This window comes from Dromiciops gliroides, chromosome 3 (assembly GCF_019393635.1).
Source record: "Dromiciops gliroides isolate mDroGli1 chromosome 3, mDroGli1.pri, whole genome shotgun sequence".
Classification (NCBI taxonomy): domain Eukaryota; kingdom Metazoa; phylum Chordata; class Mammalia; order Microbiotheria; family Microbiotheriidae; genus Dromiciops; species Dromiciops gliroides.
Window position 1 is genome coordinate 217,529,796 of NC_057863.1, and position 16,775 is coordinate 217,546,570.

At 38.6% G+C, this 16,775-nt stretch overlaps 1 protein-coding gene across 6 annotated transcripts in view; it reads left to right on the forward strand.

The window, feature by feature from the left end:
- CTPS2 (CTP synthase 2) overlaps positions 1-16,775 on the forward strand; it is a 136,172-nt gene that overhangs the window by 105,940 nt on the left and 13,457 nt on the right. For all 6 annotated transcript variants that reach the window (XM_043996463.1, XM_043996462.1, XM_043996467.1 and 3 more), the window contains one exon: positions 5,938-6,082. In XM_043996463.1, coding sequence (XP_043852398.1) covers positions 5,938-6,082 — 145 coding nt within the window. The remainder of the gene's footprint in view (positions 1-5,937; positions 6,083-16,775) is intronic.

The window sequence follows — 16,775 nt, forward strand, 5'->3', positions numbered from 1 at the left end:
ATAATAATTACAACATTTTTATTTGTCCAGAACTGGGATTTCATCTGCATACAGAGTCCAGTGGTGAGGAAAAGTCCTCCTGCCAGTGCAAATTAGCAACTGACCTGCTGCTTAGTCTTGGAGAGCTGCTAGGGGCACTAAGAGGTTAAGTAACTTGCTAAGGGTTACACAGCCAGTGTGTGTTAGAGGTAGGAGCAGAAGCTAGGTCTTCTTGATTCTAAAGCTGGCTCCCTCTCCTCTCCCTCTCACACTGCTTCTCTTGAACCTTACTTGTAGGATAAATATCATCACCATTTGTCAATCAGTCAGTTAAGAGCCTGTCTGGAAGCAGGAGCACATTGTATACAGTAACAACAACATTGTAATGATGTAAACATGATGATGGTGCAAAGATTTCTTAGGTGACTGCTACGTCTTGTGCCCCTGTCCCTCAGAAGAACCCTCCCTTGTAGATAGATAAAAACAGTCCAAATCAACATATTGGCCTTATCTGAAAGTATATGTTTTATTCTATGCCTGTAGTCTCCTGCTTCTCTGCCTTTTCTTTCTTTTCTATGCTTCCGTCCACTCATTTGCCCTGATGGGTTTAGTTCTGATCTCTATGCAGATGACTCATATATGCACATACACACATAGGTATGTGCATGTACACATACAAATGAAACAGGCAAACATACATGTGCACATGTCTTTATCGCTGTACACATATGCGTGTCTATGTAGACATATGTATAGATATATGTATATGCAATTCCTTTTTTGGAATGCCAGTCCTCTGTCACTAACTACCTATTGGATCATTCAGATGGGGTGTCTTATTGGCATATCAAAGCCAACATGTCCAAAATGGAGTCCATTGTTTTCTGTTCCTCCCCTCAGCACACTCATCATCCCTTTTCCAAGCTTCCCTATTACTTTTTTTTTTTTTAGGGAGGCAATTGGGGTTAAGTGACTTGCCCAGGGTCACACAGCTAGAAAGTGTTAAGTGTCTGAGGCCGGATTTGAACTCAGGTCCTCCTGACTCCAGGGCCAGTGCTCTATCCACTGCGCCATCTAGCTGCCCCCTCCCTACTACTTTCAATGGCATCATCATGGTCCCAGTGACCCAGGTTTACATCCTCTGCACCATCTTCAGCAACTCTCTCTCATGCATTCTGTGTTTCTGAACCATTGCCAGATCTCGTCCTTTCTGCCTCCTTTACACCTCTGTGTGTAGGTTCCCATCTCTTTAGTCACACAACCTCCGCCCTGGTTCAGGTTCTTATCACCTCCTGCCTGCTCCCAGTTGGTCTCCCTGACTCAGATCTTTTCTGATTCCAATTCATTCTCTACACAGCTGTCAAAATGATTTTACTACAGTGTCAGTCTAACCATGTGACCACTCCTCCCTCTATCAACGAACTCCAATGATTTCCTATTGCCTCTAGAATAAGATGTAAACTCTTTTGTGCATTTAGTAAAGTTATTTACAACCTGACCCCAACCCCACTTTATAGTGTCATTATATAGAACTCCCCTTCCCACATTCTGGGAAGGTAGGTGGTATGCAGTGGTTAGAGTGCAGTGCCTGGAGGACTTGTTTTCCTAAATTCCAATCTGGCCACAGACACTTACTAGTGGTGTGACCCTGGGAAACCCTTTTTGCCTGAGTTTCCTCATATGTAAAATGACCTAGAGAAGGAAATGGCAAACCTCTCCAGTATCTTTGGCAAGAAAAGCCCAACTGGGGTCACGAAAGAGTCAGTCACAACTGAAAACAACTATATATCCAGAAATCACATATTCTACAGTCTAGCCAAACTGGCTTTCTTGGCTGAGTTCCTCATACATGATAGCTAACAGTGATATAGTGCTTACTATGTGTCAGGTACTGTGCTAAGCACTTTACAGTGAATAATAATAATTAACTAATGATAACTAACATTTCCATAGTGCTTACTATGTGCAAGCTCTTTACAGTTATCATCTCAATGGATCCTTATCACAACCCTGGGAGGTAGGTAGTCTTATCATCTCAGTTTTACAGATGAAGAAGCTGAAGCAAATAGCAGTTAAGCGACTTGCCTAGGATCACATAGCTAGTAAGTGTTGGAAGTCAGATTTGAACTCGGGTCTACCTGACTCCACACCCAGCACTCTATCCACTGTGTCACCTAACTGCCCCTGTACCCCCACAACACTCCATCTTCAATCTTCCATACCCCATCTCCATACCATTGCATTAGCTATATTCCTTATGCCTGGAATTCACTCCCTCCTCATAGAATCTCTTTCATCCATTAAGACCCAGCTTAAGCTCGCTTTCTGTGTGAGGCCTTTCCTGATCCTTAACAACCACTAGTGTCCTCCCTTCTTCAACTTCCTTTTACTTATCTATCTATACTTATATTGTCTCTCTCCCCAACCCCAGAGCAGAATGGAACCCTAGTGCCTAGCAGTGTTCCCGGCATATAGTTGGTGCTTTATAAAAGCTTGTCGATTGGTTCCCTGGAGTCAGGAGACGTTTTTTCAGCATCAGCCCTCTGGTGTCCTGATTGGCTACTTCTTTGACCAGAAATCTGAAGATGAGCTTTGCTTGTTAGCTGACATTTCAGCAAATAGATGTAGTTCTTGATTTTGGATCTTGCAGAGCAGGCCAGTGATCGGCGCTATCACCATTGCTTGGGAGAGATGCAGGGGCATTGATTTAAGCTAATCCTTCCTGTAGGTTTTCTTAATTAGAGGTTCAATTTTATTTTAATATCCTCAGTTTATTGCTTTTATCAAAAGTATCTACCTATAGAGGTTTTTTAGATTTCATATGAATTGGAAAGGAACTCAGAGCAACAGTGAGACACTGCAGTTTTTTTAAGGTAGACTAGGAATGATATTTATTTTCATTAAAGAAAAATCCCCAGGAGTCTTTTGAGCTTCTGTTCCACACAGACATAGGCTAAGCATTTTATAAAAATCATTTGCCACATGTCACAATAGTGCTAAAAGGGAATAGGCATTGGGTCTAATATGAGGGTTCAATTCAAAACAAATAAGCAGAAAACATTATTTCAGAGGGTTTTTTTTTCCAGGAACATCATCAAAACCACCCTCTCCTTTCTTTATTCTCTTTTCTCATCACAATGGTATCAGGGGAAATCATTGGATAAATTTGTCTCCGAAATTGCCGTGAGTAAACAGAACAGTGGCCCATTTATTCAGACAGCCTATCTCTGGCTGTGATGAGACAGATTGTACTAATCTTCCATAAAACAGTACCCATGACATTATTACTTTGTGATTCTTTCATGTAGCAACCCATTACTAGATGCTGAAATTTAAGGTTTGTAGCATATAAGGAAAAAAAAAATCTCTTAGTTGTTTCCCCAACTAAAGTTAGAATCTGCTTTGTGAGTGTTGGGTTAATTTTACCTTGGATTCCATAGACAACTCCCCCCCACCCCCGTCTGGAGATGTGATTTCATCAATTCGGGGAGTCCCTGGTGTTGAAGGTCCCGCTAATAATGCGGATTGGCAAGTTGTCAACAATTTATGGATTTAGAGAGTCCCCTACATATTAGAGGAAACGTCTCCTAAGATTTTACATTCATTCAGTGGATACCAATGAAACTCTGGCTGTTTGTTAGGTGGCTCCCACCACTCCCAGTTTCACATGCTATGACTAGCAAACCTTTCTTTGAAGATACTAAACTTTAGCTACAAGGAATGTCCCACTTTTTATAACTATGATGATTTGTGAGAGAGATGAGGAAGAGCAAGAGGGGATCAGGAAAAAGAAAGAGGGAAACAGGGATGCCTATCAACTGGGGAATGGCTTAACTAGTTATAGAATAGGATTGTGATGGAATATGATTGTGCTGTAAGAAATGAGGAGCAGGATGTTTTCAGAAAAAACATGGAAAGACTTGCATGAAATAATGAAATATGAAATGAACAGAACCAAGAGAACATTGTATATAGTAACAGCAATATTGTTCGAAGAATAATTATGAATGACTAAGCTATTCTGAGTATTATAAATACTCAAATCAATTGCAAAGGACCTATGAAGGAAGATGCTATCCATCTCCAGAGAAAGAACTGATAAATGAATTGTACATAGTATGGTTTTATATAAATATGTATATGTGTGTAATATATGTACATATATGTATTCATATCTATATAAAATGGTGGTCTTCTAGTGTGGGGTAGGGAGGGAGGAAGGGAGACAATTCAGAACTTAAAATGTAACAAAAAATAAATCTAATTTAATTTTTAAAAAGGAAAGGGGGAAACAAGGTATGGAGGAGATAATGTTTTACTTTAAATCTCTTATAGCAGGGCATTTATTTTCTGATTGGAAGGCAGGTTTCTTTCTAAAAAAAAAAGACAGAAAAAGGACAAAGACAAAAAGTAGCTTTATAAAACTGTATAATAGTGATTATTGACTTTTAGTGTTGAAAAGGTTTCAATGTGTTCTACATACATGATCTCATCTGAGCTTCTCAATAATCCTATGAAGTAGGTACTACAAATATCCCCATTTTATAGATGAGGAAACTGAGGTTCAGAAATGAAATGATTTGCCTCTGTTTACCCAGCCAGTAACTGTCAGAGATGGGATTTAAACCCAGGTCTTCCTGACTCCAGTGCCAATACTCCACTTTGCCACAATACCTTGTCTACATGATCATAGTTATTAAAACTGAAATAAAAGTTTTTTTATTATTTTTTTAAAAATCGTTAAATAAAGTCTTGCTAATCATGCCATATAAATAAGGGAGTGGCAGAAACTACTTAACAGAATAGATAAGAGTGCTCCACTGGTACTGACAGAAGAAGCTCTCTTTTACATCAGGAAATTCCTCTGTGGAGGATCTATGGAATACCGTGAATTAGAATCGCACAGGATGAGAAGAAATGGATGGCTTGTAATCCACATGATAGAGTACTCACTCCAAATGTGAAAATGAAAGAATCATGTACCAGGTTGGAGAGTTTGGAGATTATGGAGCCAGAGGGCTTTATAGAAGTTAAGAGTCCAACCCATCGTGATAATTCTTTTTTTTTTTTTTAGTGAAGCAATTGGAGTTAAGTGACTTGCCCAAGGTCACACAGCTAGTAAGTGTTAAGTGTCTGAGGCCGGATTTGAACTCAGATCCTCCTGACTCCAGGGCCGGTGCTCTATCCGCTGTGCCACCTAGCTGCCCCCCCTCCCCCATCGTGATAATTCTTAAGGAGCTTCAAGGGGAGGGAACAAAATCAGCTATCACCTTGCTGTGTTAGAGTCTAGCTGTTATGGGCCTGGGTATCTCATTTGAATGGCCCTGGGTACCCCAGAAATTTTGTGGGTTAAATCAAAAGAACCTTCTCCTTGAGAAACTAAACCAAAGAACAGACATACCTTTTTTTATTCTAATTGGATTTGTGTGCAAGAGCATGTAATTCTTTAAAGAGGAATTCCTATGGACCCCTATCCCAAACCTCCATCTATTTCCCCCATAACATAGCTAAGCCTTTTAAGTTCAGCACCATATTGGATAAACTCAAATCTTGTCCCAAAGTTAGGAGCTGGTCAAGAAACTTAGTTTGAGTAAATGCCTTAAGGGATTCCTTAGTATGAGGAGTGGTCTGGCCTTTGTCTGAAGGCCATGACAATTTAGTGGAAATGGTGGTAAGCCCAACCATAAAGTTCGTCTGAAAAATGAGAAACCAGAATCCAACTGCCTTTCTGTTCTTCTGGCTTTCATTCAACACACTGCAGCACTTGTAGTGTGTTTTGACACTTTGCTTCCTTGGTTCTGTGTGCTGTTTTATCGCTTGAAATATTATCTAGAAAAATGGTTTTACTCAAATATATTAAATAAAATGGTGGTTGTTCCCTTGCTGGAGGGGAAAAACTTTAATTTAGTTTTAACATTTGCCTGAGCCTTAAATGTATTCTAATTCTTTTCATTTCAGATCATCCTTATTTTGTTGCTGTCCAGTTCCATCCTGAATTTTCTTCTAGGCCAATGAAACCTTCTCCTCCATACCTGGGTCTATTGCTTGCAGCAACTGGTACACTCAGTGCCTATCTGCAACAAGGCTGCAAACTGTCCCCAAGGTAACTTTTTTTTTTTTAGTGTTTACAGCAGTGAAACAATTGCTATTTCATTTCTAGAGCTTTCCCCACCTAATACATATAGAACAGTCAGGAAAGATTTGGTTTATTTTAGTGGAAGAGACTAATATTAACAAGTTAAAGGGCTCCTCCAAAGCACCCATCATGGCACAGAGGTGATTTTATATATACATATACACACACACACACATATATGTATATGTATATATACACACACATTTTTTTCTTTCATATTTCCATATTAGCCACTTTTTTTAAAAGGAAGAAAAAGAAAGGTCGACTACATTCTTGAAGGCTATGACTAGAACACAAGTTCTGACAGATTCTCATAAGATGGAGTACAAACTTAATGATGATGTTTATTTTATAGAGAGGCTCAGTAACTCACAGTGACCTTTTAAAAATGTGTGTATGTGTATTATTTGTAGTTCTAGTATGGTACCTTACACATAGTACATAATAAATATTTACTAAATAAATATCAGGATCTAGCTAGTTAGGAGCAGATGGATTACAGTCTGTGTTGGTGATGCCCACATCAACAAAATGACAGGTCCTTGAAATATTACTACCATAGTATTTATAGCTTTTACCAGATTAATTTTTAGGCTTGTCATTATGAAGTTATTTTCTTCTTCAGAATGACAAAAGGTGGGAAGTCAGTTGAAGGGTTTGTGGAAAGAGAGGAATATTTAATGCATTGGTTGTGGAGCTGTGAATTAGTACAATTATTATGGAAAGCAACATGCAAATGAAGAAACTAAAATGTCCATGCCGTTTGACCTAGAGATTCCACTGCTAGGTCCCCAGGGAGGTCATTGATAAAATGAAAGACTTCATATACACCCAGATATTTATAGCCACCCTTTTTTGTGGTCACCAAGAATTGGACACCAAGTAGATTTGTATAGATTGGGAAATGACTAATGAGTTGTGGTAGTTGACAAATAGCTACAGAGAAGAGGTAGAACTCATTTTGCTTCTGTTTTCATTGTCAAAGGGATTGACAATGTCAATGTCAAATGGGATTTCAATGTCAAAGGGATTGACAAATAGAGAGTTGATACCCATAATAATGAATCTTTATCCAATTTGCAAATGATGTCAAAGGGATCAGTAACACTCTGAATTCTAGCATCTAGATCCAAAAAGATCCTGACAGGCTATAACACTGGACAAAATCTAATTAATTGAATATAATGGATCATTGTGCTGATGAATATGATTAATACAGAAACCCGTGGGAAGACTTATGAGCTGATACAAAGTGAAGGGGGCAGAGCCAAGAAAACAATATACATACTGGCTACAGCACTGTAAAAGGAAATTATTTGGGTTTTTTTTTGTTTGTTTGTTTGTTTTTAGTGAGGCAATTGGGGTTAAGTGACTTGCCCAGGGCCACATGGCTAGTAAGTATTATGTGTCTGAGGCCGGATTTGAACTCAGGTCCTTCTGACTCCAGGGCCGGTGCTCTATCCACTGTGCCACCTAGCTGCCCAAAAGGAAATTATTTGCATCATGTTTTTCATAATTTAAGAATGAGAGGGAAGTAAGGACCAGTCTCTAAATCAGTGTCTTCTGGGTGTGTGTCATTGGAGAATCCTTGTACTCTGTTCCTGTTTTCCTTTGAAAATGCTACATTAGCATTATTCATCTCACCGCTTACGAAGGAGGGCGACTCACCTTAGTTGGGATACTCAAAATAGCTAGGATATTGAATAAGAGACATGGATTTCAGTGCTCATAGCATCACAGAATTTCCCATCTGAGAGGATGTTCAGTGGATCCCTAGTCTAAGACCTGAAACAGGTTCCTCCTTTAACATAGTCATCCAGTGCTTATGAAACCTTTGTTTGAAGATCTTCATGACAGGGAGCCTACTACCTCCTGAGGCAGCCCAGTCATATTAGGGTACCTATACTGGTAAGGAGGTTTTTTTTGTTTTGTTTTTACTGACATCAAGCCTTAGATCCATCCCTTTGCTCCCACCATTGTTCCTGGTTCTACATATTGCACCCTCCCTCCATCTGATAGTCCACATACTTGAAGACATTCTTCCTGGAGAGTTCTCTAGGTTAAACATTATGAATTCTTTCAACTGATCCTCATATGGTATGAATTCAAGGCCCTTCACTGTCCTAGTATCCCTCCTTTCTAACACATGATGTCCACAACTAAGTGAGGGTTTCAGAGGTGCTCCTACTAGAGCAGAGGACAGCAGAATTATCACCTCCTTGTTCCTTCTGGATGGGCCTCTATTAATTCAGCTTTGTCATGCTGTTCACTCACACTGAACTTGTAATCTACCAGACTCCTCCACTCCTTTTTTAGATGAATTGTCTGGTTGTACTCCTCTTATGCTTTTTTTTTTTTAAAGCCAAGTATAAGACTTTGAATTTTTCCCTACTAAAAATTCAGTTAATTAGATTTTGCCCAGTGTTATAGCCTCTCCAGGATCCTTTCTGGAATCCAAAGTGTTAGTGGTTCCACCCAGGTTGATGTCATTTGTAAATTGCGTAATAAGCATGCCATTATTCATTATTATGGGTATCAACTGCCTATTTGTCCTTTCCAGTCCCAAAGTCAATCCCTTTGACAATGAAAACAGAAGCAAAATGAGTTTTACTTGCTCTCTTTAGTCATTTGTCATCATCTTATCTACTCTAGACAGCGGTCCAACCCCTTCTTTGAATCTCCTCTTTACCCTATTATTACTTTTTTAAAAAGTCCCAGTCCATTTGTTGTCTTTAGGTTTTTTTTACCAGCATCTCAGATTCATCAAATCCTGAAGTTTAGTATTCCTGACACTGTTTTTATAGGACCATGTTTATAATACATCTACAACAGACATAACAAAAATATGTGTATATATGTGTATGTGTATACGAACTGTTATAATAAACATGTATATATAATTATCTCATTTATAATTAATGTAAATATATGCTGTATAAGCATATATTAATATAATAATGTAAATATAGGCTATATAAGCATAGAACAAGCATCTATTATTAATAGTAATTATTCATTACTAATATACTAATATATGATATGATATTATATAACATAATGTTACCTATGTCAGAGAGTTGTTGTGAGGATGAAATTAGATGATAAATGTAAAGTGATTCACAACCTTTAAAATGCTATATAAATGTTAGCTGTGGTGATGATGATGATGTCACACATGCCATCTTCTGTTATCTTTCCTTGTTTTAATCTCCTGTAGATGGCAATTTATAATCTAAGTTGGTTGATGAGTTTTCTGTGCTTTCACTTTAGTCCCTTTAGACAACTCTCCTTTTGCATCAGAATTGTTTCTTTGTACTTAACAATTTCATTTTTGAGAGCTTACTGTGCCCCTGGATTGGAATTCTTTGGTGGGATTTTAGTTCATGAGATTCTTTGTGTCCTTCCTCAGAAATGCTTTGCAATTGTTTTCTTAAAACCTAGGGAACATGCCAGCCTGTTCTCAGATTTCTTCTTTTTTGTCAAAAAACTGAAGGAGAAAGTGTTCCCTTTCCTCATCACTTCCACCACAATAACCAGCTCCTCCCTGTGAGAGGTGAGAATCAGGTCAAGAATAAAGTTTTCCTTTGCTGGTTCCTCTACTTTTTGAAGGAAGATTATCATGAAAGCAAATCAAGAAATTAGTAACTGTGTACAGCTTTTGACAGCATGAAAACTTCAGCAGATACCAGACGAGCAGATAACTGAAGTCTTTTTTCACTGTTGTAGCATGCTTCTGGGTTAGGTTTGTGATCTGTTTCCTGAACTCCTTATTCTCCTTCTGTCTAAGTGGTCTGTTGTATACTCTGATGACAATATAACTTCTGTTTCTAGCCATATTAGTCTTTAACAAAATACTCTTCTTCGCATGAATATTATCTTCTAAATATAAAATGCTGCCTTTCCCCCTCATTCACTTTTACTTATTTGTTTTCTTTTGAATAAGGTATGTACCCTTTCAGAGCCATATTCTAATCTAATACAATAAGCATTTATTTAGTCCCTACTTTGTGCATGGCACTATGATGGGAACTGGGAATACAAAGACAAAATAGAAAATAGTCCCTGGTCTCAGGGGATGTACATTGTTCAGGGCCATTGGTCTCATTCTAGGAAGCTTCAATGATTCCACTGAGGTCAAATTTACTCCTCTGTGTTAGGCTCTGTATTTCATTTTGTTTGTTAACTCTTCACTGCTTGGGGAGGGAGAGCTGGGAATAAGTATCTATATAGTGCCTACTATGTTTCAGGTACTGTGCTAAGTGATTTATTTTTTAACAAATATCTCATGCGATCCTCACAACAACCCTGGGAGGTGGGTGCTATTATCCCAATCTTACAGTGGAGGAAACTGAGGCAAACAGAGGTTATGTGACTTGCCAGGATCACACAGCTAGTAAGTGTCTGGGACTAGGTTTGATCTCAGGTATTCCTGACTCAAAACTCAACTTGGCCCACACGAATGTCCTCTAAAAGAAATTAAGGGATTGAGCAGGAGCTAGTTGCACATTCCCTGAATCATAACCAGGTGTTTGATTATAATAGCTAGCCTTTATATAGCACTTTTTGGGGGGGGGGGTGAGGGCATTGAGAGTTAAGTGACTTGCCCAGGGTCACACAGCTAGTAAGTGTCAGGTGTCTGAGGCCAGACTTGAAATCAGGTCCTCCTGAATCCAGGGCTGGTGCTTTATCCACTGCACCACCTTAGCTGCCCTCTATATAGCACTTTTAAGATTTACAAGGCACTTCACAAATTCTATGCCATTTTATTCCCACAACAATCCTAGGAAGGAGGTGCTATTTCAGACATATACAAATAAAAGAGGCTCATAGGGGGCAGCTAGGTGGCGCAGGGGATAGAGCACTGGCCCTGAATTCAGGAGGACCTGAGTTCAAATCCAGCCTTAGACACTTGACACTAGCTGTGTGACCCTGGGCAAGTCACTTAACCCCAATTGCCTTACCAAAAAAAAAAAAAAAAAAGAGGCTCATAGGCCTTTAGCCTCTCCTTTCTTTAATTGCTATCAGCTGTTTTACATATTTTGCATATTACCAGACTCATATATGGTGTGGATTATGTAGAGCAAACCATTTCCTCATTTAAGAAATTGAGAATTGGTTCAAGGTTTAAAGATAATTATCATGATTTACTTTCGTTTTTTTTTTTTTTTTTAAAAGATTTCCTTATAAAAACCCTGTTGGGGGGGCAGCTAGGTGGCGCAATGGATAAGGCACTAGCCTTGGATTCAGGAGGACCTGAGTTCAAACCCAGCCTCAGATACTTACTAGCTGTGTGACCCTGGGCAAGTCACTTAAACCCCATTGCCCTGCAAAACAAAAACAAAAACAAAAACAAAAACAAAAACAAAAACAAAAACAAAAAACCCTGTTGGAAGAGGTAGGGAAAGTATGATTCCTCTACTGCAGATGAAGAAACTGAGGCTAAGAGAGGCAGAGGAAAACCTAGCCTTCCTGACTCCCAGGCTCCTGTGCTTTCACAGAGAGATGCTGTAGAATTGTATTTGCTAAGAGCACAGTGGCTTCAGCAGCAGACTGGGAATTATAATGTGGCTCTGCCATTGACCTCACACTGTTTGACATTGTGCAAATGGCTTGTTCCCTGCATGCCTCACATTCTCCTATGTAAAATAAGGTAAGAGAACTAACTTGCTTTGTAGGTTAGCTTGGAGGAATAATTCATAAAAAAACAATCATCTAGTAATTTGCAAGTACAAAGTCATATAGAACTGTTAAGTCTTAAATGACTATGGTGTGGCCGTGTGTGGGCTGTGTCACTGTATTAGGCTTCTCTACACTGACAGGCAGGGGAAACCCAACAGTCTCTGCCTAAGCCCCAGGTGGAATTCTCAGAAAATCAGTTGCTTGCTGAAGCTTCCATATAGAAACTCATGGGAGCACCAGGCAAACAAATTATTCTTTAGAACTTAGCTCAAAGACTCTGCCTTGCATATAGTGCAGGTAATGTCCAGTAAATGTGCTGGGTTCATGGATAAGAGTTCTTCCTCTGGATTTTTTTGTTTGATTAAGGGAAGCCTTAGGCAAAAGGAGGGGCAGCTAGGTGGCAGTGGATGGAATCAGGCCTGGGACTGGAATCAGGAAGACTCATCTTCATGAGTTCAAATCTAGCCTCAGGGGGGGCAGTTAGATGGCGCAGTGGATAAAGGACAGGCCCTGGATTCAGGAGGACCTGAGTTCAAATCCAGCCTCAGACACTTGACACTTACTAGCTGTGTGACCCTGGGCAAGTCACTTAACCACAATTGCCCTACAAAAAACCCCCCAAAAAAGACAAAAACAAAACAAATCTAGCCGCAGACACTAGCTGTGTGACCCTAGGCAAATCACTTAACCCTGTTTGCCTCGGTTTTCTCATCTGTAAAATGAGCCGGAGAAGGAAAAGGCAAACCACTTCAATATCTTTGCTAAGAAAACACCATGACAGTTTTAAAATTCATGACTTTGGAAGACAAGCATCTCATGTCAAGGGTCTGGTGTGTTATGGTCCATAGGGTCACAAAAAGTTGGACATGATTGAATGATTCAATAACAACTAGCCATAATATGAGGCAGCACTTACAACAGAATAGTAATGTTTGCAAAACATTTTTAGATAGATTATTTAATTTGATCTATTGTTTAACCCACTGTACTGAGTTGTTCAAATAAGAACTTTACTGTTTTTTCTTTTTTGAGAATATAATGCTTGGAAGTGATTGGCTGTCATATCTAAGAGCTATATAGCATTATGCTTGCTAGTTCCTGAGATGAAAGGAATTTGGAGGGACCGTTCTCTCCTCCATTCTTTGTCTGGAGTACTAGATTAATTTTATAGTTTCGGTGACTGGTGCCATTAAAATGAGCTGGGATGATATCATGTACTTATATCTCTAAAACATTTTTATCGATAGCTTTTGTTTTTGCATCACCTTTATTTCCAAATGCATTTCTCCCCCCTACCCTATGAGAGACCCATCCCATGTAACAAAGAATAAAAAAGGAAGATTAAAAAACATTTCAGCAAAACTCATCAACGTGTCCACCAATTCTTATGATGTATGGCGTGTTCCACAAGCATAGTCCTCCACCTCTGCAGAGAAGTGAGAGAGGTGTGTTTTTTCATCCTTTCTTTTGGGCCAACTTGGTGGGGCTGGAGTTTCTAATAAACAATATCACAGTCTGTGACTTAACCTGAAACAAAGGTAGAAATAGAATTATGGTCCTGAGATGAATGACTTCCCTAGAATGGAGATCTGGCGATTCTCTGCCATATTCTGGGATGTTCTGGCAGTTTGATATCTTTAAGCTATGAACAAGGGAAGGCAGTAACTTTAGCTAAATACATTTGAGCCTGGAGGCTCTGAATTCTGCCTGAAGAAAATCTTGTTGCTCAGTGCCTGAAAAGCTTATAGACAAAAGAATGTCTTGGGGGTAGGAAGCTGATTAGCTGAATGTCCAACTCTTCATTTATTTACAGAATGATTGCAGCTTAGAAGACTCATTTTAGTTAGTTCAAAGCCAGTCATCTGGGGGCTCTTCTAAAGGTATATTAAATCCCAGTAAGATAATCTTAAACTAATATTTCTAGACACTTGGTTTTTTTCCATTTGTGCAACATATGGCTGACAAACTGAAGCAATATAATTAGTCAAGGAAAGGCTTTAGTGTTCAGACCATTGAGAAACTGGATTCAGACATTTGATAGCATGATCTTTTTTCCGTTTAATTTTGTTTATGTAAATAAACATTTTTTAACATTATTAAAAAAAACTTTTTTTGAGTTCCATAATTTCTCTCCCTCCCTCCTATATTCTCTCTTCCTCCCTACCTCTCTTCCTCTTTCCTTGGGAAGGCAAGCAATTTGATATAGATTATACATATGATGATCCTTTGTACCACTTTCATTGACCCTCAACATAAGTGGCACAGTGTATAGAACAATGTACTTGGAAGTCCAGAATCCCAATCTAGCCCTAGCTATAGGACCCTGGACAAGTCACTTAACCTCTGTCTACCTCAGTTTCTTCATTTGCAAAATGGAGAAAATAATGGCACCAACTCCCAGAATTGTGAGGATCAAATGAAATAACCTTCGTAAAGTGCTTTGCAAACCTTAAAGTACTGTATGATATTAGATATCGGCATTGTCTTCTCTAAAGGATAATTTGAGGCAGTTAGGTGGTATAGTTGGATAGAGCACAGAACTGATAGTGAGGAAAACCAAGGTTCAAATGATGTAAGTCACTAAATCTCAGCCTCAGTTTCCTCATCTGTAAAATGGGAATTATAGCAGCCATAATATTTCTCTCATGTGGTTGTTGTGACGATCAAATATGATAATGTATGCAAAGTGTTTTCCAAGCGCCAAAGCACTCCAGAAACATTAGTTGTTACAAACACAGAGTGCATGGTGGAGTGAGAGTGTTAACTTAATTATTCCTACTGACACCAGTTCATATCATTGCAAACCACTTTACTATATCACCACATTTGCATTTCTCAAATTCCTTTTTGGTGGTGAAGTGGACAGAATGGAATGTGGCAGATGGAAATAGATTATTGAAAGGTTTTGTATTATGGGGCTCTTGCCCATGGTATGATGATGTCACTCTAAAGATTCATGGGCAGAGGTAATTCCCATCCTTCCCTGGAGACTCAAACCAAAGGAATGGAAGCAGGAGGAAAGGAATGACCCAAGAGCCAAACCCATTCATTTTCTGGGAAAGCATTTTGAAAATTAAAAAGAAAATGGGAGATGGACTACAGAAATGACTGGTATTGACTGTAATGATTTTATCCAGAAATTAAATAGTTATAAGTTAATTTCAACAATAAGGAGACCAAAAAGAGCCCAGAAAGCACCGTAGTCAGCAAACATCTGTCTTACTTTCCAAGCAGAAAAGATTACTGTCAAAGAAAACAGTCGGCTGGAATATAAACTTTTCTGTAAAATCTTTACAAAGAAGGATGAGGGGCAATTATGAGCAGTATTATCTCATAAAGCAGAGAGAAACAGTGGAAGTTAAAATCAATTTAAAGAAAATGTGGCAAGATATTCAACTATGCAAAAATCACCCCTAAGGGTGGTTAAAGATGAAAATGAAAAGAGGATTACAAACAGAAAAAAAATAGAAAAGATTTGCAAAAAAGCCACCCAAAACCCCAAAACAATTTGACAAACTTTTCTCCGTCAAGGATAGTTGAACCACCATACTTGGGTCCTAAAATCATAGTCCCTGGTATGTTTTTGGAGAGATAGAAATGGTATTAAAGCAAAAAATAGCATGAGAGGCATAGATGGGAAAAGCAACTGAATTTAACCAAATATATAGAGAGGAGAATCATCTTGAAGAAAATTCAATTGTGAGGGCATTGAAAGACAAATAAATAAATTATCTGATGGAGGGGAAGATACCCAAAGTGTGGAAAAAATCTGAGACCTTAATAACGCCAGAGAAAAGAGTCAAGAGGACATCATTAACTTTCCCATTTATACAAAAATGTATATTAAAGTTAACTCCATTTAATGAGGGCAGCAGTAAGGAGCAAGCAGGTTTTCCCAAATGATATTCAGCAGTGGACCACATATTTACCATCTTCCACTGAACCAAAATGATGTCATGAATACAACGTCCCATTATGCTTTTTTTTGTTGGTAGTGCTTACAAGATTTTGTATAGCAAGGCGTCTTCTACGTATGCATTATTCACAGCTCCTTGAAGGATAAAACAAAAATAACCCTATTCAGTAACTCTGATAATAAACATCAGCTGAGGAAGATGTATGTTGACCAGAGGTATTCTGAACAGTGAGAGAGGTGATTTAGTACAGAATACAGGTTGGGGAAGGCTTCCCTGTGGATTGTGAGGTCTTCCAGATGTTCCTATTTGAAAATAACATTGTGCTAATAGAATTAAGCCCCAAGACACCGCAAAACCTCCTGGAAGAAATCTATACTCACTGAAAAGGGTTTGAACTATGCATGCACATGCTAAAGAGCAAATGGATACTGAAGGTCATGCATCTGAACATGCATTTGAATAGAAACCCTAGGGAGCGTTATGTATATATAGGGCAGACGGTACAGGTGAACCATGAGCTGGACCCAGAATTGAATAGCAGAAGGAGAGAGGACTGTATTGCTTTTAGGAATTTGCAAATTTCTCTTACTGACTCCCAAATTTCCTATGAAAATAAAGCCCCAGTTTCCTTTTTTTCCCCCTTAGGATTTCGTTTTGGTTTTATACTATTTTATTTTTTCTAATTACATGTAAAGACAAATTTTAACATTCATCTAAAAATGTCAAGTTCCAAATTTTCTCCCTTCTTCCACCTCCTCTCTTCCCAAGATAGTAAACAATTTTATATAGGTCATATATGAGCAATCATGTAGAACATATTTCCATATTAGTCATGTTGTGAAACAAGAAACAGACCAAAAGGCAAAAACCATGAAAAATATTAAAAAAGTGAAGATAGTATCCTTCGATCTGCATTCAGACACCATCAGTTCTCTCTCTGGATGTGAATAACATTTTCCCTCATGAGTCCTTTGGAATTGTCTTGGATCACCATTTTTCTAATAGAATCATTTTGCTGGTATTGCTTTATGTGCTATATATGAGGCCTGGAATGTTACTGCCTC